The 24,222-nt window shown below is 41.1% G+C and overlaps 1 protein-coding gene across 1 annotated transcript; it reads right to left on the minus strand.

The window, feature by feature from the left end:
- Positions 1-21,194: 21,194 nt before the first annotated feature.
- On the minus strand, positions 21,195-22,896 carry LOC307161365 (E3 SUMO-protein ligase ZBED1-like). The gene is made up of 2 exons (XM_079876013.1): positions 22,228-22,896; positions 21,195-22,122 (listed from the first exon to the last, which is right to left on the minus strand). Exons 1-2 carry the CDS (start codon positions 22,357-22,359, stop codon positions 21,694-21,696), a joined length of 561 nt encoding a protein of 186 aa, XP_079732139.1. The 5' UTR covers positions 22,360-22,896; the 3' UTR covers positions 21,195-21,693.
- Positions 22,897-24,222: the final 1,326 nt, after the last annotated feature.

Consider the following 24,222-nt stretch of genomic DNA (forward strand, 5'->3'; position numbering starts at 1 on the left):
ATAAAAAAAAAAAGTAATTTATTCATCCACGTCTCTTGTCCTATTACGGGAATAAACCTGTGCAGCCTATTTATTAGGTTGGTTTTCCTGGGTTGAGAATTCCCAGGTGGCGTAGTCATTACATTAGATCCTTAGTAACTCCTCGTCATGCCACATATGCTATTCACCAACTAAACATATCCTATTCAATGCGTTCCCAGTCTCTTTCACGGGCATCATTTGTAGTTGCCTATTCACAAAACTGTTTGCTCAAGCGTAGCGTTTTCTCGGAGTTCACTGTGTGCTTTCTACCATGCACAAATAAAAATGTCACTGAACTTTTGCTGTGTAATTGTAACAATGAGCACTCAAACACACCAAACCAACAATTACTAAAAACACACTCAAAAACTGACTTTGCACGGGTATTTTTAACTTGTGATGGCCCAAGGTATAAGATAATAGGAAATAATAGTGAAAAAGAGGTAGCAAAAAACATCCTGAGGAGTGGACCTGGCTCCCGGCCTAAAGGACACTTAATTTAGCAAGCCTTTGCCACGACAGGCACATCTCACCTTGCTATCTGGTGATGATCCGAGGTGTGGCTCAGAAGGCCATTATGCCTCAAGAACTTACACTGAAGTCTTGATGGTTTTCGACCATAAGGGACATGTAGGCTTGTTTCCTCCATGGTCTTACCCCAGAGATCAGAGGGGACATGTAGCTGTGTGTGGCTGTACCCCAGCTAGAATTTTTTTGTTCTAAAAATGTTCTGAGAGCATTATCTTGAAATGTTCTAATAATGTTTTCAGCGGGTAATTTTATTTTAGTTCCCAGAATGTTCTCGTAAAAGGTAGGATAACATTCTCTAAAAACATTCTAAAAATGTTTAATGATAACATTGTTGGAACATTATTCCTAATGTTCTTATATCATTTTTAGCGGGTAGTTTTAAGTTCCCAGAATGTTCTCCTAAAAGGTAGGATAACATTCTCTAAGAACACTCTAAAAATGTTTTGTGATGACCTTCTATAAAGGTTTAATATCATAAAATTTTTAGAACATTATCCCTTTACATTCTTATAAAGTTTTTAGCAGGAAGTTTTATTTTTATTCTTAGAATGTTCTTCTAAAAGTTAGGATAACATTCTCTAAAAATACTCTTAAAAATACTACTTAACATTCTTAAGTTTTTAGTGGGAAGTTTTATTTTTGTTCCCAAAATGTTCTCTTAAACATAAAAAATGCTTAGCTATAACATTGTTAAAACATACAATTTTATTAATCTCAAAAATAAAACATAAAAATCTAACAGGTTTTTAATGGCATCCACATAAATTATTAGAAGTTCTGCGTACAGTAGATGCCCAACATTACATGAAGAACTCAGTAAAGTCCAATGTGCAATCACACGTCTTGACTGCTGTTTGCTCAGAGTGCTCATCATCAGTCTTTGCTTGTCTTGGTTCTTGCAGAAAAATAATAGTCATCTGCATTAATAGGTGTTCTACTGTTCTTCTCTTCTTGTTTTTCAGCTGCTCTCCCAGTTAGCAGAATTGAGCTCTATTCTCTGTGTGCATGGTAGAGTTTTTCCTCATAGCCTATAAAAGAAGATCAACAGTGTAAACAGAAAGAATACAAATACATATTACATATTAAGATCACAAGCAATATTGACTTTGAAAACTTTCAAAATTAGCCAGCCTAATTATTAATCAGAAATTATGTAAAGATGAATTTATTAAAAAGTATAAATATGATACCTTATGAGTATCTATTTAGGGCCCGAGCACCGATGGTGTGAGGACCCTCTTGGAATTGCTCTGTTTATTATTATTATTATTATTATTAGGGCCCAAGCCCTGAAAGGGCGAAGGCCCTATTGTTTTCGGTAGGATTATTTATTATTAGGGCCCAAGCCCTGAAAGGGCGAAGAAAATTCGTCCAATCGCCACCAAACTCGGTGTGCATGAAGTCAAGACATTGAGGATGCTAAATTGCAGACGGATTTTTGATATCTCGAACGGTTTGGCCGTGAGGAGGGAAAGAATTTATGGCGAGAAAAGAGAGACACGAAGTGTTATAACTTCTGCATACATTAACTGATCTTGATGAAACTTCAACATACATTAACTGATCTTGATGAAACTTCAACAGTGTGTTCGTGGTAAGAGGCCGATCAGATGGATGTAACTATTGTGAGTCAAAGTTATAGCGCCACCAACTGGCAGCAGGAAGTGTCACTTTCAACATGCTTTTGACAAAAGTGGGGGGGGGGTAGTTTTACCAACAGTTACAAAAATCAGTACATATATTGTTCTCATCGAGCCGGACAACTTTCTAATTTACAGTCATTAGCTCCGACCAACAGGAAGTCAGATATTTTGGTTTGAATGTGGATTTTTGGGATATTTCAGACTGAGTTTTTAACTACTCCTCCTAAGTGTTTAAAAATAGCCAGAATGTTTTTTTAGTCCAAAAAATAAATGAATCATGTCATTTATAGAGCTATACTGCCCTCTTGTGTTCAAAATCAGGTAGGCCTATAGTATTTATATATAAATATATTAGGGAGGTGACTGGGAATATTTTCCCACCGGTTAATCGACGTGTGACAGCGCTGAGGGCTTTTAAATCGCTAACTTAAAAGCGAAAGTAAAATACGGACATCCGCACAGACATTGATAATGGTGCGGAGTAGAGCAAGCATTTTCAATGTATTCCTATGGAAGTAGGAATGAACTAAAACAATTTATGTATGTTTTTATGTGTCCACTGTTCAATCGCGCCCGCGCCACACACACATTCCAGCATTGCAATCTTGACATCGCCGCCTGTTCATTATAGCCCTAATAAAATACAATAATAAAATAGTCAACCTAACATATAACAATTACTCTGCTCTGTTTAAATAGCAAGTAGTACAATTCGTACATTCACAGTAAGCACCTCTCCACTGTAATGTTTCCAAGCACATTTTTACGCTTGTGAAGAGGATGATTTTTTCCGTCGATATTGGAACACGAGTGAAGTACAAAGCCTATAATTAAGAATAGTTTAGCATCCAAATACATCGCAAATATTGAAACATTTTGATTCTAATGAGAGGGTTACGTGAGCCCAACACTGCTTGCATTCATTTTTATTTTTACATTAAATTTAAAGGATTTGTTGTGGAATATTTTGAGTGTATCATAAAATCAGAATAAGGTAAGTCAAGTAATATTTTCTTATATATATATATACGTCCGTAATATATTTTATGATGTCTGTAGACTAGTATTTTTCTAATGTCTGGACTTGAATATAGAATATAGCTGCGAGCAGCGATGAAGAGCCAAAGCCGGCGGCACCGCCACCCCGGTGCCTTTAGGCAACTAAAGGCACCGGGGTTGCGGTGCCACCGGCTTGGGCCCGTAATCGCTGCTCGCAGCTATATTCTATATTCAAGTCCAGACATTAGAAAAATACTAGTCTACAGACACATGCGTTTTATATTTTAATATGAGGGAAATATAAATCCGTAATGGACGTGACACAAAAAAAATCTTTAACTTTTAGGTGGCAAAATATTTTTTAGTAATTCTGTGAATTTCACTGTGCAAACCAAAAGTAATACCCACCGGATGAAGAACATATCACAGAACATATCATATTCATTTTATTTTTTGTGTTCACATTTGTTACACAAAAACAATGTTGCGGACGTGTCAGTTCTCCGTTACGCACGTGAGCGCTCTGAAAGCGGCACTAAAATACTGCTTTAAAACGTTCACAGAGACCTCAAAAGCCCTTCTTTAAAGTGAATTTCGTTTCGTATTAATTGTATCTTAATTTTAATCAATATTTCATTCATGTTTCATGGATTTAATAAATAAGTAAATATAGCAGAAAATAGATCAGGACACGGAGGCGCGGGCGCGCCTCACAGACCTGAGATGTGTATATATATATATATATATAGAAAACGTCTCAGGTTACGACTGTAACCTATGTTCCCTGAGAACAGGGAACGAGACACTACGTCATCATGACGCTATGGGGAACGCCTCAGGCGTGACAGGTGTCTGAAATCAAATATCAACTCACGGCAATCATGTTGACCGGCGACAGCCCGTGAATCATCAGCTTGATTGATTAACGTGCGACCAGGATGTATAGTTCAAGTTCAAGTTCAAATTACTTTATTGTCCTCCTTGAGGCAAATTGTTTTGCAGCAAAACAGTTAAGTTTGAAAACATATACAGTCGCACACACAATACAAATACGAGAAAACTCTGCCTTCTTGCTGGCGTTAAAAAACAAGATAAAAACAATACAGCAGACATCAAAGCGTGATATATTATATACGCTTTGATGCAGAATTAAAAAGTAGAATAGCCGCGGGTACAAATGAGTGTCTATACCTATTTGTTCTAATTTTGGGAAGTGTCATTCGTAGTCCAGATGGCAACATCTGAAATTCAGACTGCAGGGGATGTGAGTTGTCTGGCAGAATAGATTTAACCCTATTTAGCATCTGCAGCTGATAAAGTTCCTCCAGACCCTTCTGCTTAGAGCCTGTAATACTACTGCTCACCTTAATTACCCTTGAAAGGGAATGTTTTTGTTTTATAGTCGTAGATCCGTACCAGCAGATTAAAGAAAAGGTGACAACTGACTCCACAAATGACCTGTAAAACAAGGTCATCAGGGACTTGTCTACATTAAATTTTGCCAGCTTTCTAAGACAATACAGGCGCTGCTGACCTTTCTTACAGAGCAAACTAGTATTTGGCTCAAAGCACAACTTGTCGTCAATAATTGATCCTAAGTACTTGTACTGTTTGACAACTTCTATTTCCTGATCATTTATTTTAGTTGTAACAATATTAGGGATTTTTTGCCTGAAATCAATACACATGTCCTTAGTCTTTGATGCGTTCAGTTCAAGAAAGGCTTCCTTGCACCAACTTACAAACTGGTCAATGACCGGACCGTGTGAATTTTCCTCATTGTTTAACAAGCTGACAATCACCGTATCGTCAGCAAATTTCACAAAGTGTCTATTTTCAATCTTAGAGCGACAGTCATTTGTGTACAAGATGTAAAGGAGGGGGAAAAGAACACACCCCTGCGGTGAGCCAGTTGATATATTTGTCCGGTCGGAAAAATGGCCATTTACTCTGACCCGCTGAGATCTGTTTGTGAGGAAGTCTAATAGCCAGCCCACAAGGTTGTCCTCCAGTTTAAACTGGTGCAAAAGCTTCTCAGTCAACAGGTGGGGCTGGATAGTATTAAAAGCTGACGAGAAGTCCACGAACAGCAATCTGGCATGATTTTTGTTTCCCTCCAGATGTTTAAAAATGAGATTCAGTACTGTTACAGTTGCGTCCTGAACTCCTCTGTTAAGTCTGTAAGCAAACTGTAGTGGGTCGAGGAGGCAGTTTGTCCTAGATGTTAATTCAGTCTTTATCAGCTTTTCAAAGGACTTCATCACAAGTGATGTAAGAGCTATGGGTCTGTAATCATTAAAAGTCTTTGGGTGACTGTTTTTTGCAACAGGGACAATAATTGACTGTTTCCATAGGTCAGGGACCTTCTGGTGCAACATAGATTGATTAAAAATGTAATTAAAAATGGGGCCTAACTGTTCCGCACAACATGAAAGAACACGGCTGCCAATATTGTCTGGACCCGGACTTTTTTTGGCTTTACAATGCTTAAAAATGTTCACAACACTCTGTGCAGAGAAACAGATATTATTTTGGGGCTGGGACAGTAAGGACTGTTTTTTTCCGGCAATTTCATCACTAAAATAATGATTATCAAATCTTGAGTAAAATTCATTTAGTTCATGGGCCAGTAATATGTCAGAGGAGAAGCCTTCTAATGCCACCTTTTTCTTTGATTTAATCAAAGAAAAAGGGATTTGAGTTGAAGTCTGAGAAGTGGGCCCTCCCTCTCTGAGGAGGTGTTTCAAGCCCTTCGCTCCCTGAGCTTTGATTATGGTTGCTAGAAATGTGTTAGGCTTCCTCTCCTTTGAGAGTCATCCTGCTGAGGCCTCCATATATACAGTTCGGCGTCACTCCCTAAAAGAGTGCAGTAGTTATATTCTAGCATGTCAGGCCTCCTCTCTTTCGAGAGTCTTCCTGCTGAGGCTTTCATGCAAACGGTATTGCAGGCAGTAGATTAGAATAAGGGCCCTCTCAATATTGGAGAGTTGTTTTTAGCCTTTCTCTGTCTGAGCTCTGTATTATGAACTTTTCACTTTGAGAATAAGTTCTGGAGACCACGTTGGTGTAAATGTGCAGGTTTCCTCTGCTCTCTAGTCTTCCTGTGGAGTATAAAAGGGAGCCTTGAAAACATGACAACATCCTATCGTCTGAAGGGACTGTTGCAGGCAGGCCCCGAGGCATGGCAGGGAGACGTAGTGTCTCGTTCCCTGTTCTCAGGGAACATAGGTTACAGTCGTAACCTGAGACGTTCCCTTTCGAAAGGGAACTCTACACTACGTCATCATGACGCTATGGGGAACGATATACCAACGCCACCATGCTGAGGGGAGTGCATGCCCAAAGGCAGTGACAACTGTCAGAACCAGTAATTCAGAAAACACTAGAAACACTCACCCTTAGGTCACATCGGGCTGTCAGTGACAGCACTCCCTACCGGTCATAGCCCAAGCTAATGAACCAAGAAACTGCCAGAACATAGTAAATGGGGGGTAATCTGGGCCAGCTCAAAGGCTTAGGACCACAACTTCCAACAGAAGGGGTCACTTCTAGGGAGTGTGGCTAGGGGACCCAAGGGACCTCCAGCCAGTCACTATTCAGGGGAACGTGCCACCTGAAATGCCACCAGGCAGGCCTGACCTGGTGTCACTACATAAGACACAAAGTCTGGCCACTTCCTGTCTGTCTGAAGACAGAGCCTCTGGACACTTGCCTTTAGGTAAGGCATCCAACCCGAGTGACTGCAAAGCAGGCAGTAAACCACTCGGCCCGGATCTCAGAGACGGGATATCCTGGAGAGTATGACTCAGCATAGTTCTTTACAACCCTTGCCAACGAGGGGAGTTTCTCTACTCGATCCACGGATCTACCCAGTGTTTGCATTTCAAAACACTGAGGAGGTCTGTGAGGACCTAAGACTGAAATGCGGGATATCCCGGAGAGTATAACTCAGCATAGTGCTTTACAACCCTTGCCAGCGAGGGGAGTTTCTCTACTCGATCCACGGATCTACCCAGTGTTTGAGTTTCAAACCACTGAGGAGGCCTGTGAGGGCCTAAGGAAGTTCATGGGAGTTCACTTACAGAGAGGCCTGGAGAGGCCTACTACCTGTTACCAGAAGACCACCTTAAGTGGAAACTCAAAATATGTTGGAACTAAACTCCAGGGAGGCCTGGAGAGGCCTACTACCTGAAAACCATGCTGAGTGAAAAACGCATACAGTATGAGTTGGCTCACCTTCAGGAAGGCCTGGTGAGGCCTCTGACCTGATAACCACAACATGTGGGAGCTCATATTCAGGAAGGCCTAGTGAGGCCTATAACCTAATAACCACGTTATGTGGAAGCTATATTCAGGAAGGCCTGGTGAGGCCTATAACCTGATAACCACTGTATGTGGGTGCTTATACTCAGGAGAGCCTATTGAGGCCTCTGACCCTTTCGGGGGGACCAAAAACAACCCCCATGCCAGGGAGGCTATCACACTTAATGCTGAAGCCAACAACCTGTTTAGTACCTAAGGGAAGCGGCAGCCTCCACAGGAAGACTAGAGAGCAGAGGAAACCTGCACATTTACACCAACGTGGTCTCCAGAACTTATTCTCAAAGTGAAAAGTTCATAATACAGAGCTCAGACAGAGAAAGGCTAAAAACAACTCTCCAATATTGAGAGGGCCCTTATTCTAATCTACTGCCTGCAATACCGTTTGCATGAAAGCCTCAGCAGGAAGACTCTCGAAAGAGAGGAGGCCTGACATGCTAGAATATAACTACTGCACTCTTTTAGGGAGTGACGCCGAACTGTATATATGGAGGCCTCAGCAGGATGACTCTCAAAGGAGAGGAAGCCTAACACATTTCTAGCAACCATAATCAAAGCTCAGGGAGCGAAGGGCTTGAAACACCTCCTCAGAGAGGGAGGGCCCACTTCTCAGACTTCAACTCAAATGCTGCTTGCATGGAGGCCTCAACAGGATGACTCTCAAAGAGAGGAAGCCTGACACATGCTAGAGTATAAACCAAAAACAGCCAACTGTATATATGGAGGCCTCAACAGGATGACTCTCTAAAGAGAGGAGGCCTGGCACATATATCTAACCATAAACAGCCTAACTATGTATATGGTGGCCTCAGCAGGAAGACTCTCAGTGGAGAGGAGGCCTGACACATATCTAACCATAGACAGCTTAACTACCTGATACTGTACATATCTAACCATAGACAGCTTAACTATGTATATGGTAGCCTCAGCAGGAAGACTCTCAGTGGAGAGGAGGCCTAACACATATCTGACCATAGACAGCTAAACTATGTATATGGTGGCCTCAGCAGGAAGACTCTCAATGGAGAGGAGGCCTGACACATATCTAACCATAGACAGCTTAACTATGGTGGCCTCAGCAGGAAGACTCTCAGTGGAGAGGAGGCCTGACACATATCTAACCATAGACAGCTAAACTATGTATATGGTGGCCTCAGCAGGAAGACTCTCAGTGGAGAGGAGGCCTAACACATATCTGACCATAGACAGCTAAACTATGTATATGGTGGCCTCAGCAGGAAGACTCTCAATGGAGAGGAGGCCTGACACATATCTGACCATAGACAGCTAAACTATGTATATGGTGGTCTCAGCAGGAAGACTCTCAGTGGAGAGGAGGCCTGACACATATCTGACCATAGACAGCTAAACTATGTATATGGTGGCCTCAGCAGGAAGACTCTCAGTGGAGAGGAGGCCTGACACATATCTAACCATAGACAGCTTAACTATGTATATGGTGGCCTCAGCAGGAAGACTCTCAATGGAGAGGAGGCCTAACACATATCTAACCATAGACAGCTTAACTATGTATATGGTGGCCTCAGCAGGAAGACTCTCAGTGGAGAGGAGACCTGACACATATCTAACCATAGACAGCTTAACTATGAATATGGAGGCCTCAGCAGGAAGACTCTCAGTGGAGAGGAGGCCTGACACATATCTAGGGGAGCTAGCTTGACGATAATCAGAGCTCAGGAAGCGAAGGGCCTGAAGCACCTCCTCAAAGGGAGGGGCCACTTCTCAGACTTCAACTCAAATGCTGCTTGCATGGAGGCCTCAACAGGATGACTCTCAAAGGGGAGGAGGCCTGACACATTTAGCTAAGAGAGCTAGCTCGTCAATAAAAAGGAGCTTCAGGGAGTGAAGGGCCTAAAGCCCCTCCTCAGAGAGAGGGGCCACTTCTAGGACTCTACCTGCAAAGCTATTTGCATGGAGGCCTCAACTGACTAAGAGGAAGCCTAACACACATGCCTGTATATATGGAAGTCTCAGCAGGATGATTCACAGTGGAAAGGAAACCTGACACACATCCCTATGATGGCCACTGTATATCTGGAGGCCTCAACAGAATGACTCTCGAAGGAGAGGAGGCCTAACACATATAGCTAGGTCACTTCTAAGACTCCATCTACAAAGCTGTTGGCATGGAGGCCTCAACAGGATGACTCTTGAATAAGAGGAGGCCTAACACATATGACTGTATATATATATATATATATATATATATATATATATATATGGAAGTCTCAGCAGGATGACTCTCAATGGAGAGGAAACCAACACACATACCTATGATAACTAGCTTATTTACTACCAGAGCTCAGGGAGCGAAGGGCCTAAAGCACCTCCCCCAGAGAGGGAGGGGCCACCTCTCAGCTCCACCTGCAAAAACTGGTTGCATGGGGCCTTAATAGGATGACTCTCAAGGGAGAAGCGGCCTACCACATGCTACAGACTTAACTATGTATACGGAGGCTTCAACAGGATGACTCTCTAAGGAGAGGAGGCCTGGCACATATATCAGAGCTTCAAGGAGTGAAGGGCCTGAATCACCTCCCCAGAGGGGAAGGGGCCACTTTTAAGACTCTACCTGCAACATCTGTACACATGGAAGCCTCAGCAGGATGACTCTCGAAGGAGAGGAGGCCTGACAGATAGTAGGACCATCAGAGCTCATGGAAGGGCCTAAGTCACCCCCTCAGAGAGGGAGGGGCCACTCCTCAACTCCGACTGGAATGCTGTTTGCATGGAGGCCTCAGTAGGATAACTCTCGAAGGAGAGGAAGCCTGACACATGCTAGAGTACAGACCAAAAAACTGCCACACTGTATAGTTGGAACATGTATTTATGGAGGCCTTAGCAGAATGACTCTCCAAGGAGAGTAGGCCTGCCACAGAATGTGGGAGCTCATATTCAGGAAGGCCTGGTGAAGCCTCTGACCTGATAACCTGAACACCACATAAGTTTTTCTTTTTTTTTTTTTTTTTTTGGGAAAATACTCCTTGACAGTCACTCTATACAGGAGACGCGGTCTGTAAGAGAAACAAACAAAAGAAAATGTTATTTGTGCACAAAAAACATTTTACAAAAAGACCAGACAGTACACCTGCAGTGTATCATTTTAACTCCTCAGAATTAAATGCAGCCAAAAACACTGGATAAGTGAAACACGGTCTGGATGGTAGGCTGAATTAAAATATATAACTTCTTAAAGTCAGATAAAATTCCATAATTTTAATTCCATAGAATTAAATGCAGCCATAATCACCAGACAATACTGTTTTAATTATTATTATTTATGGTCTCATAATCTACACACTGCCTCGGCAAACGCGAGATTCGAGCCGATAAAATATATTTGTCTTTCTTCCCTCGAGAAGAAAGTCAACAGGTGCTAGGTTGAAACATCCGAAAGCGCACGGATGCACGCGCGCCGAGATATTTCTCAATGAACACTGCCAGCACCCTCAGGAGCTGGCTGTGAATGCCTCGCACCCAACAGTATTATTTCACAGACCGCGTGCACCATAGGGCTCAAATGCTGACCCTCCTCCCTCGAAAAAAGGGTCAGATGAGAGCGGAGCGTTTCTTCAAATGAAACACGCTCACAGTTTGCACAAGAGGCTCTCTCGAGAGCCGTGCGCTTAATGCCTCTTCAAGCGATATTCTCTTAAACAGACAAACAGTCCCTGAAGACGAAAAGATGTTGTCATGTTTTCAAGGCTCCCCTTTTATACATCCTGGTCGCGCGTTAATCAATCAAGCTGATGATTCACGGGCTGTCGCCGGTCAACATGATTGCCGTGAGTTGATATTTGATTTCAGACACCTGTCACGCCTGAGGCGTTCCCCATAGCGTCATGATGACGTAGTGTAGAGTTCCCTTTCGAAAGGGAACTTGAAATGTGTACTTTTAAACAGAACAATTCAAAACGAAAGAAAACAGACTGTTTTCTGCATGTAATTCGTATGAAATGTGCATTTCTCTCTGGCGCGTTCACTGCAAAGATCGCGCGTCAGCATCAATTAAAATGTCTCCTTGTTATATTTTACATATTCATAATCATTACTTTTGCCGGTTCTTTGTGACAGCTTTATTGGCAGCGCCACAGTTGCATGTTACATGAACGCGTCAGCACCGAAAACATGGAGATTTTTTTCAATCCCTGTTTTGGCAAGGGGAAAAACTGATCAGAAAATGTAACGAAAATGTAACGAAACGTTGTAGAAATGTAGTGGAGTAGAAAGTATAATAATTGCTGCAAAAAGTAACGAAGTAAAAGTCAAAAGTATGCACTATTGATTCTACTTAAGTAAAGTACAGATACGTGAAAAATGTACTTAAGTAAAGTAACTAAGTATTTTTACTTCGTTACATTCCACCACTGCAGTTCGGATCGAATCGAATAATGATAATCGATTCAAGATCTTGAGAATCGGAATCGAATCGATTCTTGAAATTTGAATCGAAACCCAGCCCTAGGCACCGGAGTGGCGGTGCCGCCGGCTTTGGCCCTTCATTGCTGCTCGCAGCTATAAAATTCTGTATCATAAAATCAGAATAAGGTATAAGGTAAGACAAGTAATAGTTTCTGTCTTTTATATATATATATATATATATATATATATATATAAGACAGAAACTATTACTTGTCTTACCTTATACCTTATTCTGATTTTATGATACACTCAAAATATTCCACAACATTGATTAACGTTGATTAACCCGTTGATTAACCGGTGGTAAAATATTCTCACTGTCACATACCTAGTATATTTTTATATAGGTACAATAGGCCTACCTGATTTTGAACACAAGAGGGTAGTATAGCACTATGAATGACATGATTTATTTATTTTTTGGACTAAAAAAACATTCTGGCTGTTTTTAAACTTAAACAATTATTAAATTGAAAAAAAAAAAGAATAAAATGGGTTTAGTTCTGATATTTGTATAATTTTATATAGAAATAAATGGTGTATAATTACATTTTTAGAAGATATTAGGCTTTTAGTGTTTCCATTTTTGACATTACTTTAATCCCTCGCCATAGCAAAACCGTTTGAGATATTTAATATCCGTTCACAATTTAGCATCTTTAATGTATTTTCATCATGTTGAAAAAGTTTGGTGTGAATAAAATAAACCACTTAGGAGGAGTAGCTAAAAACGCAGAGTCTGAAATATCCAAAAAAAATCTACATTCAAACCAAAATATCTGACTTCCTGTTGGTTGGAGCTAATGATTGTAAATTAGAAAGTTGTCCGGCTCGATGAGACCAATATACGTACTGATTTTTTTAACTGTGGGTAAGACTAACCCCCCCCACTTTTGTCAAAAGCATTTTGAAAGTGACACACTTCCTGCTGCCAGTTGGTGGCGCTATAACTTTGACTCACAATAGTTACATCCATCTGATCGGCCTCTTACCACGAACACACTGCTGAAGTTTCATCAAGATCAGTTAATGTATGCAGAAGTTATACCACTTCGTGTTTCTCTTTTCTCGCCATAAATTCATGTCCTCGCCACGGCCAAACCGTTCGAGATATCAAAAATCCTTCCGCAATTTAGCATCCTCAATGTCTTGACTTCATACACACCGAGTTTGGTGGCGATTGAATTAATTCTCTAGGAGGAGTGTTTTAAACTCCACAGCAAGCGTTCTCCAAACAACCCATAATAGCTGACTTCCTGTTTGGCTGACGTATAACTTAAAGGTGAACTAAGTAACTTTTTTACCTTAACTGAACAGCTTCAGAGTCATTGGAATGGTTATATTACTTATTTGGGGTTGAATGGTGGTCGTTTCGCACCCCCCTGGTGCCCGCGAGCGGAGAATCCGCACTTGCAACTTTGAGCCGGCGGGCCGCCGGCCGCCGCGTCAGGAAGTCTTGCGTGATATCAGGTCTCGCGATGTAAACAATTGCTTTACGGCCAAAAGAAATCTGCTAAAATGCTGTCATTATTGCGCTCCCTCACGCTGTTCGAACCCAAATGAAGAAGACGTTTTAAAGAATGTCCCATCTGCTTTGATGTCGTTGATCTACTAGCCTCTGGTGTCCGAGAATCACCAACGAGTTTTTACAACAGTGTTGTCAAATATCTATTCCGAAGCTGTGGGGGGAGCTCTAGAGAGAAACCTGCGAGCAAAAAGCGAGAATACAGCGAAGAAATCCCGAAGTTACTGAGCCCCGCTTTAAGAGTGCGAAAGTTGTTCGGCCCAATGAGATCTATATGTGTACTGAGTTTCATATTAATTAATTCAAGCTAGTTTGATCTATGGACCAAGCTTTCGGACCCCATTCAAGGGGGCGCTGTTGAGGCCCCCTGCCACGCCCGGGTACCAGCTTCAGCCCAGCCCTGATGGCCGCAGGTTCTGACCTGTGTTCAAAGTTTCAAGAGTTTTCGAGCACGTTAAGGGCCCCAAAAGCCACTGAAACCTTGAAAAACAATTATAAAAGCAAATTTCTCCTAACAGACAAATGCAGAAGTTATACCACTTCGTGTTTCTCTTTTCTCACCATAAATTTGTTTCCTCGCCACGGCCAAACCGTTCGAGGTATCAAAAATCCGTCCGTACTTTAAAATGTAATTTATTTTTGTGATGCAAAGCTGAATTTTCATCAGCAAGTACTCCAGTCTTTGGTGTCTTATGATCCTTCAGAAATCATTCTAATATGCTGATTTATGATCAATGTTGGAAACAGTTGTGCTGCTTAATATTTTTTTTATAACCTGAGATACTTTTTTCAGGATTATTTGATGAATAAAAAGTTAAAAAGAACTGTATTTATTTAGAATAGAAATCTTTTGTAACAATATACACTACCGTTCAAAAGTTTGGGAACAATAACTTTTTTTTTTTTAAGAAATTAGTACTTTAATTCAACAAGGATGCGTTAAATTGATAAAAGGTGATGGTAACGATTTATATTGTTAGAAATGTTTTTATTTTGAATAAATGCTGTTTTTATGAATAAATGCTGTTAACGTTTTACTCATCAATGAATCCTGAAAAAAGTATTCCAAAAAAATATATTAAACAGCACAACTGTTTCCATCATTGATAATAACTGAGTATCAAATCATCATATTAGAATGATTTCTGAAGGATCATAAGACACCAAAGACTGGAGTACTTGCTGATGAAAATTCAGCTTTGCATCACAAAAATAAATTACATTTTAAAATATATTAAAAAAGAGAACCATTATTTTAAATTGTAATAATATTTCATAATATTACTGTTTTTTTTTTTGTTGTTGTTTGTTTTTTTAACTGCAGGCTTGATGAGGATAAGAGACTTCTTTCAAAAACATTAAAAATAGTAATGTTTCCAAACTTTTGACTGGTACTGTATATACACATCTCAGGTCTGTGAGGCGCGCCCGCGCCTCCGTGTCCTGATCTATTTTCTGCTATATTTACTTATTTATTAAATCCATGAAACATGAATGAAATATTGATTAAAATTAAGATACAATTAATACGAAACGAAATTCACTTTAAAGAAGGGCTTTTGAGGTCTCTGTGAACGTTTTAAAGCAGTATTTTAGTGCCGCTTTCAGAGCGCTCACGTGCGTAACGGAGAACTGACACGTCCGTAACATTGTTTTTGTGTAACAAATGTGAACACAAAAAATAAAATTAATATGATATGTTCTGTGATATGTTCTTCATCCGGTGGGTATTACTTTTGGTTTGCACAGTGAAATTCACAGAATTACTAAAAAATATTTTGCCACCTAAAAGTTAAAGATTTTTTTTGTGTCACGTCCGTTACGGATTTATATTTCCCTCATATTAAAATATAAAACGCATGTGTCTGTAGACTAGTATTTTTCTAATGTCTGGACTTGAATATAGAATTGATACAGTGATTTTTTGGAGAATTCTTTCTCTCTCTCTCTCTCTCTGTATCTGTGTGGGGTGGGGGGATTTGTCTGTTAAGAGAGGTTTGCTTTTATAATTGTTTTTCAAGGTTTCAGGGGCTTTTGGGGCCCTTAACATGCTCGAAAACTCTTGAAACTTTACACATAGGTCAGAACCTGCGGCCATCAGGGCTGGCCTGAAGCTGGTACCCGGGCGTGGCAGGGGGGCTCAACAGCGCCCCCTTGAATGGAGTCCGAAAACTTGGTCCATAGATCAAACTAGCTTGCATGAATTAATATGAAACTCAGTACACATATAGATCTCATCGCGCCGAACAACTTTCGAACTCTTAAGTTATACGCCAGCCCAACAGGAAGTCGGCTATTATGGGTTGTTTGAAAAACGCATGTTGTGGAATTTAATGTACTCCTCCTACAGAATTAATTAAATCGCCACCAAACTCGGTGTGCATGAAGTCAAGACAATGAGGATGCTAAATTGCGGACGGATTTTTGATACCTCGAACGGTTTGGCCGTGGCGAGGAAACAAATTTATGGCGAGAAAAGAGAAACACGAAGTGGTATAACTTCTGCATACATTAACTGATCTTGATGAAACTTCAGCAGTGTGTTCGTGGTAAGAGGCCGATCAGATGGATGCAACTGTTGTGAGTCAAAGTTATAGCACCACCAACTGGCAGCAGGAAGTGTGTCACTTTCAAAATGCTTTTGACAAAAGTGGCGGGGTTAGTTTTGCTACAGTTAAAAAAATCAGTACGCATATTGGTCTCATCGAGCCGGACAACTTTCTAATTTACAGTCATTAGCTCCGACCAACAGGAAGTCAGATATTTTGGTTTGAATGTGGATTTCTTTGCAAAATCAGCCTCTGAATTTTTACCTACTCCTCTAAAGTGGTTTATTTTATTCCCACCAAACTTTTTCAACATGATGAAAATACATTAAAAATGCTAAATTGTGAACGGATAATACATATCTCAAACGGTTTTGCTATGGCGATGGATTAAAGTAATGTCAAAAATGGAAACACTAAAAGCCTAATATCTTCTAAAAATGTAATTATACACCATTTATTTCTATATAAAATTATACAAATATCAGAACTAAACCCATTTTATTCTTTTTTTTTTTTTTCAATTTAATAATTGTTTAAGTTTAAAAACAGCCAGAATGTTTTTTTAGTCCAAAAAATAAATAAATCATGTCATTCATAGTGCTATACTGCCCTCTTGTGTTCAAAATCAGGTAGGCCTATTGTACCTATATAAAAATATACTAGGTATGTGACAGTGAGAATATTTTACCACCAGTTAATCAACGGGTTAATCAACGTTAATCAATGTTGTGGAATATTTTGAGTGTATCATAAAATCAGAATAAGGTATAAGGTAAGACAAGTAATAGTTTCTGTCTTTTATATATATATATATATATATAAGACAGAAACTATTACTTGTCTTACCTTATACCTTATTCTGATTTTATGATACACTCAAAATATTCCACAACATTGATTAACGTTGATTAACCCGTTGATTAACTGGTGGTAAAATATTCTAGGGCTGGGTTTCGATTCAAATTTCAAGAATCGATTCGATTCCGATTCTCAAGATCTTGAATCGATTATCATTATTCGATTCGATCCGAACTGCAGTGGTGGAATGCAGAGGTGGGACAAAGTCATTGTTATGCAAGTCACAAGTAAGTCTCAAGTCTTTGCCCTCGAGTCCCGAGTCAAGTCGAGTCAAAGATGAGGCAAGTCCCGAGTCGAGTCAAAAGTCAAAGCCAACAAGTCTCAAGTCGAGTCCAAAGTCCTACCATTTTAGTTTCGAGTCATTTCAAGTCCTCTTACCACAGAAATAAAATTTATACAAATCATGTATGTCTGTAAGATTTGTATTTATTTAAACCTCTTTTTATACAATGACATTAATTAAATACAGTAAAAAACAGAAAATTTCATTTTCACAAAAAATGCTTGTATTTCAACAGCATATTGCACTACAACAATGCACAGCATGCAGCTTCAGTCCTGTATTGTATTGACCTCATATTGCAAAACAGTTTAACTTTCAAATAGACATGGGTCGTTTTAGCCTAAACCTTTTTAAACATGTCATCAATAAAATCCTCACTCCTCAAAATTATCACTTCTGAAAAACTGGACCAACCTGATAATATAATTGGAATGCCTCCATAGAGACTGGTGTGTATGAGAGAGAGAGAGAGAGAGAGAGAGGTCTATTGGGGACTCGGCTATTCTTTGAAGTTTTACGGTACATCCGATAAGGTGCTTAGCATTCGTTCAAAACTTACCTTTCTTTGTGCAACTTCAGGCAACTTCAAATTGCAACTCGTTTTTTGTCGACTACCTCGTAATTTTTATAGCCAAATGAAACTACCTTCGGTATCATTTTGCCTACTGGCGCGTTGTTGCTTGTTGCGCTTCATTGGTTGTCTTGCAATGGCCTGCTTACGCCGTTTCACACATACTCCATGTGCGGTGCGTGTTGCAGTGCGTAAGCGGTGCGTGTTGCAGTGTGTGTTGCAGTGCGTATGCGGTGGAAGACCAGCACGCGCAATAGTGCTTTCACATATGCTGCGTTTGCAGTGCGTGATCCGCGGCTGTACCACAAATACATAGCCTACTCACTATTTGTATTTCAAATCCAGAAGTTATTAGCAACTTTTATTTAAAAAAAGTTTTTTTGTCAGCATTGCGATTCTCTTTGTACACACGTATACACTCTTTAATAGACGTATTCACGTTTAAATACAATTTAAACAACGTATTATTTAATGTATTACTCTTATATAATTATATATTAAGTTGCTCAAGCAAGTGGTAAAATATTTAACCATGTAGGCCTACTTATATTAAAATCGCATAGCCTACATTTTAAATTAAACCTTAAAATTGACAAAAACAGCAGACTCATACTCTTTCTTTTGCATAATTTAAATCTTTATACAATAAATCTCGCATGTCACAAAGAACTTGTTTTTCCACCTCCACGAATGAGACGAGTGTTCATTATGTTGCCTTGTTGGAATATGTATTTTCTCTTGATTTACCCCGGTCTTAACGTCTCAGCATTGCGATTCTCTTTGTACACATATACACTCTTTAATAGACGTATTCACGTTTAAACACAATTTAAACAACGTAGGCCTATTATTCAATGCATTACTTCTACTTATATTAAGTTCCTAAAGCAAGTGGTCAAATATTTAACCATGTAGGCTACTTATATAAAAAACAGCCGACTCTCATGCCTTTTCTTTTATATTTAAATTAATACAATAAATCTCGCATGTCACAAGGAACATGTTTTTCCACGAATGAGAGTGTCGTTCATTATGTCGCCTTGTTGAGGTAAATTGTAGTTTTCCTTGCTTTGCCTGGTCTTAAAGTGAAAATAGTATTTAATTAAATACATTTATGGTGACATTACTACATTTTATTTAATTAATCGCATTTATGGTGAAATTACTACATTTTTAGGTCAATCTGTGTTCATTTTGACCACGAAACATGCGCTGTCACTTTAATTCAGCGTTTGCAGCACAGCAGAAATAGACTCTGTGTGGAAACGATCGCGGCACTGCTGTATACGTAACACCGCACCTGGAACGGATCGATGGACTGCAACCGCGTGCAGTGTGAAAGCTCTAACCTGTTAACATGGGTACGGAAAAAAATACGCACCGCTGGCGCATACGCACTGCAAACGGAGTACGTGTGAAACGGGCGTTAGATGCTGTCGAATCAAAACAACGTGGGACTACAGTGATTGGATGTCGTGCAGGCAGCGCTCGCGCTCTCTGCATGCATACAGGTGGTGCACATTTTTTTTCACAGATGCAGATAAACTGAGAGCGGCGCGGCCGTGTGGACATTTTTTTTCCCAGTTTTCATGGGAAGTAGCAAGTCTTCTCGAGTCAAAAGGCGCAAGTCCAAGTGAAGTCACGAGTCATTGATGTTAAAGTCCAAGTCGAGTTGCAAGTCTTTGTACATTTTGTCGAGTCGAGTCTGAAGTCATCAAATTCATGACTCGAGTCTGACTCGAGTCCAAGTCACATGACTCGAGTCCACACCTCTGGTGGAATGTAACGAAGTAAAAATACGTAGTTACTTTACTTAAGTACATTTTTCATGTATCTGTACTTTACTTAAGTAGAATCAATAGTGCATACTTTTGACTTTTACTTCGTTACTTTTTGCAGCAATTATTATACTTTCTACTCCACTACATTTCTACAACGTTTCGTTACATTTTCGTTACATTTTCTGATCAGTTTTTCCCCTTGCCAAAACAGGGATTGAAAAAAATCTCCATGTTTTCGGTGCTGACGCGTTCATGTAACATGCAACTGTGGCGCTGCCAATAAAGCTGTCACAAAGAACCGGCAAAAGTAATGATTATGAATATGTAAAATATAACAAGGAGACATTTTAATTGATGCTGACGCGCGTTCTTTGCAGTGAACGCGCCAGAGAGAAATGCACATTTCATACGGATTACATGCAGAGAACAGTCTGTTTTCTTTCGTTTTGAATTGTTCTGTCTAAAAGTACACATTTCAAGTTTTCTATATATATATATATATATATATATATATATATATATATATACACATCTCAGGTCTGTGAGGCGTGCCCGCGCCTCCGTGTCCTGATCTATTTTCTGCTATATTTACTTATTTATTAAATCCATGAAACATGAATGAAATATTGATTAAAATTAAGATACAATTAATACGAAACGAAATTCACTTTAAAGAAGGGCTTTTGAGGTCTCTGTGAACGTTTTAAAGCAGTATTTTAGTGCCGCTTTCAGAGCGCTCACGTGCGTAACGGAGAACTGACACGTCCGTAACATTGTTTTTGTGTAACAAATGTGAACACAAAAAATAAAATGAATATGATATGTTCTTCATCCGGTGGGTATTACTTTTGGTTTGCACAGTGAAATTCACAGAATTACTAAAAAATATTTTGCCACCTAAAAGTTAAAGATTTTTTTTGTGTCACGTCCGTTACGGATTTATATTTCCCTCATATTAAAATATAAAACGCATGTGTCTGTAGACTACTATTTTTCTAATGTCTGGACTTCTTTATTAAGGGAGTATATAAACAGTTTCAATTGGTATTTGAGAATTTACATTTCAAGTTTTTACTGCAATTGTCACGTCCATAACGCTGGGATTGCCCAATTTTAAAGAATTTATCCAGGTCTACGTATTGTATAATGTTAACTTCAAATAAGGGGTGTGTCGCGATTCTGCCTTCTCACACTCACACCGCGACACAGGTTCGTGGATCCGAGTGTCGCGATTTCGGTTTCATATTGCATATTGTTAAAGCCCTAATTATTAGAATATAGACATTAAGAGAATAAATTGTTATGAAAGTATTTTTACTTTTAATACTTAAAGTACATTTAAAATCAGGTACTTTTTACTTAAGTAGGGTTTTCATTGTGGTACTTTTACTTTTACTAAAGTAAATATGCCTCTGGTTATTTGTACTTTTACTTAAGTACTGAGATTCAGTACTTCCTCCACCACGGCCGATCTGATCCGATCTTCGAGATTTAGATAAGTGTTTTTGAAAAAAGCATTTTTTTCCAGCTGTTACCTGAATTACAGGACTGAAGTTATGCAACATATTGATACTATTATTATAGACATTCAACTGCAAATTAATGGAGTATTGATGGTTGTAAAGAACAATCCCCCTTCCAGAGTGTTGATACAACTGCTTTCACAAACTTGCACTGGTGTAGACGACAGAGGACGCAGAGGTATATCAGCAGCAGTAGACCGATTATTTAGACGCGAACCTGATGTATTATTAAAAATGACATTAAGAATTTTCCAAAAAGCTCCTACAGTTCAGATGCAAATGCACCTTTATTTTTTATTTTAATGATCAACATTTAGAACACATTTGTTCTAAGCCAGTGCAAATGTAAACAGATTGTTGGTTACTGGCTTCACAGTAAACAGACAACATTACACAGAATGTAAATAAAATTTGAACTTACAAAACCTTTAGAAAACACAAGTGTGTCACAGTTTTGTGTAAAACCTTCAAGTACTCCAGGTATAAGACATTAAATTGCCTTTAAAGTGCATTTGTGTAAACTGGTCATTTTAAACTAAAATAGTAGATAAAAATAAATAAAAACTGGAAAAGGCCTTGCCTATTAAAGTGCAAATAAAAATAAACTGGAAATTAAACTTGTCTAAACCCAGAGTGTGAACTGCCATCACTCAGGAATGGAAAGATTCTTCTGCAGGAACAGTAGCTCATTGACATGCCCAGGTGTAAGGCAACTTCTTTTGGCAGTAATGATATCACCTGCAGTTGAAAAAACCCTCTCAGATGTGACGCTGGTTCCTGGGACACAGAGATATCGCTTTGCCATGCGAGCCAAAAGAGGATGCTCCTTTTCATTCTCCCGCCACCAGATGAGAGGATTGTCCTGCAGTCCCGCAGGTCTCCTTGCCCTGTACCTTTTGATCTCGTCTTCTGCCTCTGCCGCTTTAGTTTTCTGTGGTCCTACTTCCTGTTGTGGTCTGTAGGCTTCCCCAAGGAGAGACTCCAAAGCACTGGATTGCTTGAATTGCTTGGGTGCCGGAGGTTGGGGTTCCACCTCTTCCTCCACTCCATCAACTTCATCAGCAGCATCATCTTGCTGTGTAAGAAGAGAGAGAGAGAATTTGTATTTTATGGAGGTGTGTGTGAGTGAAAGAGAGAGTGGACTTTTTCCACTGAGTTTCTTTTTAAAATGATTACTTACATTATATGCATCTTCCTCCATCCCACACACTGCTTCAGTCTGGAGTCTGGAGAAGGTCCTGTCTCGCTCCTCCTCGTTCAGGAATGGCAGAGCTTTGAAACGTGGATCAATAGCTGAAGCTACGTACAGCATGTCCTTCTGGTTTACATACCTGGAATTTAAATTTCACACATTTTGATAAATTTATCAAATTACCCCCTGATAATATTACCCCCTGAGGAGGACAATAATGTCTTTAATGAAGTTTTCTTTATATATTGTGACGAGCGTCCTCAAAGGAATCAGCGTCGCCCTGGTAACAAACACAATACACCTGCACGTCCTCACAGCGGGCTGATCGGTCACAGCTGCACCTCATCAGCCCACAGCCACAAAAGCAGCACGCGCTGAGCAGACAGACAGATTCTGGTCTCGAGCTGAACGAATTGCTGGACTAACCTTTCTCTCTGTTCCCTTCAGAAAGCAGCGAGTGACCGACAGCCCACCACTTTTGGAGCACGTTTGGACACCCACTTTCATTTTGGATTGAACACTGCAGAGCACTTGGAGCACCAGCCATCACTCACCGGATCACCTTCTTCCTTCACCTTTATTTTTGCACTGTAAATAAAATCCACCCTCCGGGGCCTTTTCACTAAGCCTGCCTTGTCGAGTGATTCTTCACCCCGTGACAGTGGTGGAGAATGCGGGCAAGTGCGTGAGGAATCACCGACAAGTTCACCGCCCCAACCCCTAATTTTCTCTTTTTTTCTTTTTGTGCACTATAGGAGACGGAAAGCGGCGCGCTCGTTCCCCATAATGGAGGAGGTTCTGCAACGCCTCGCGGAGGTGAGCATCCGCCAGCAACAAATTGTAGAACATCTCGCCACCCGCCAGGGCAGGGCGGAGGAAGAACTGGCCGCCATCCGTGCCCCCGCCGCCCAGCGCGTTCCACTACCTGATCCTCGTGCCCAAGCAACCCGCCTGCTGCCGAAGATGACGGCTGATGACGACGTGGAAGCCTTCCTGCAGGTCTTTGAAACCACTGCCCGATGGGAGGCGTGGCCCGAGGACGATTGGGCACGCGCGCTGGCACCCCTCCTCACCGGAGAAGCCCAACGGGCTTATTTTTCACTTCCCCGTGCGATCGCCGAAGATTACAACGAAGTCAAGCGTGAAATCCTGGCGAGGCTCGGCCTCTCATCTATCTGCGCCGCCCAACAGTTTCACGAGTGGGAGTTCAAGTGGGAGTGCCTGCCCGTGCCCAAGCCGCCGAACTCAGCCGCATCGCTCATCATTGGCTGTTGGAAGGGAATCCCACTGCAGCTCAGGTAGCGGAACGGGTGGTGGTCGATCGCCTCCTCCGCGCTCTACCCCGACCAATGCGACAAGCTGTTGGAATGAGAAACCCTACCAACACTCTGGAACTCGTGGAGGCGATCGAGCTGGCGGATGCCATCCATCACCGCGAGGCCGGGGACCGAGCGTTGCCGTTTCCCCGGAGGGTGGTCCAGGAGCGGCGCCCGCTCGAAGGCACCTCGTGACCAGTCAGCAGGCCGACGGTTCCCCCGCCGCGAGACGAGCCCATGCCCAGCGCTGAACCCGTAACACCACCGCGTGCGTGGCTGGCAGGCTGCATCGTCCACCAGCGTGTACCATCGGGAGCCCCTGAAGCGGACGTGGTCGTAGAGGGGAAACGTTTTCGGGCCCTGCTGGACTCAGGCAGTGCGGTCACCCTCATCCAGTCGCGGTTGTGTGCCCCCCGAAGCGGTGAGAAGAGTTTTCTGCCGATTACCTGCGTTCACGGAGACACTCGCCAAGTACCGGCCCGTAGAGTTACCATATCGTCACCTCAAGGCACCTGGCCGGTGGAGGCTGGCTTGGTGAAGGACCTGCCGGTGGCCGTACTGCTTGGGAGAGACTGGCCGGGCTTCGACAGACTGCTCACCGCCGCTACTCAGCCTGCCAGCCCAGAGGGGAACCGTCGAAGACGGAGGCGGCCGCGTGGACCCCGCC

The sequence above is a fragment of the Squalius cephalus genome, assembly GCF_949319135.1.
Source record: "Squalius cephalus genome assembly, chromosome: 7".
In the NCBI taxonomy this organism is placed as follows: domain Eukaryota; kingdom Metazoa; phylum Chordata; class Actinopteri; order Cypriniformes; family Leuciscidae; genus Squalius; species Squalius cephalus.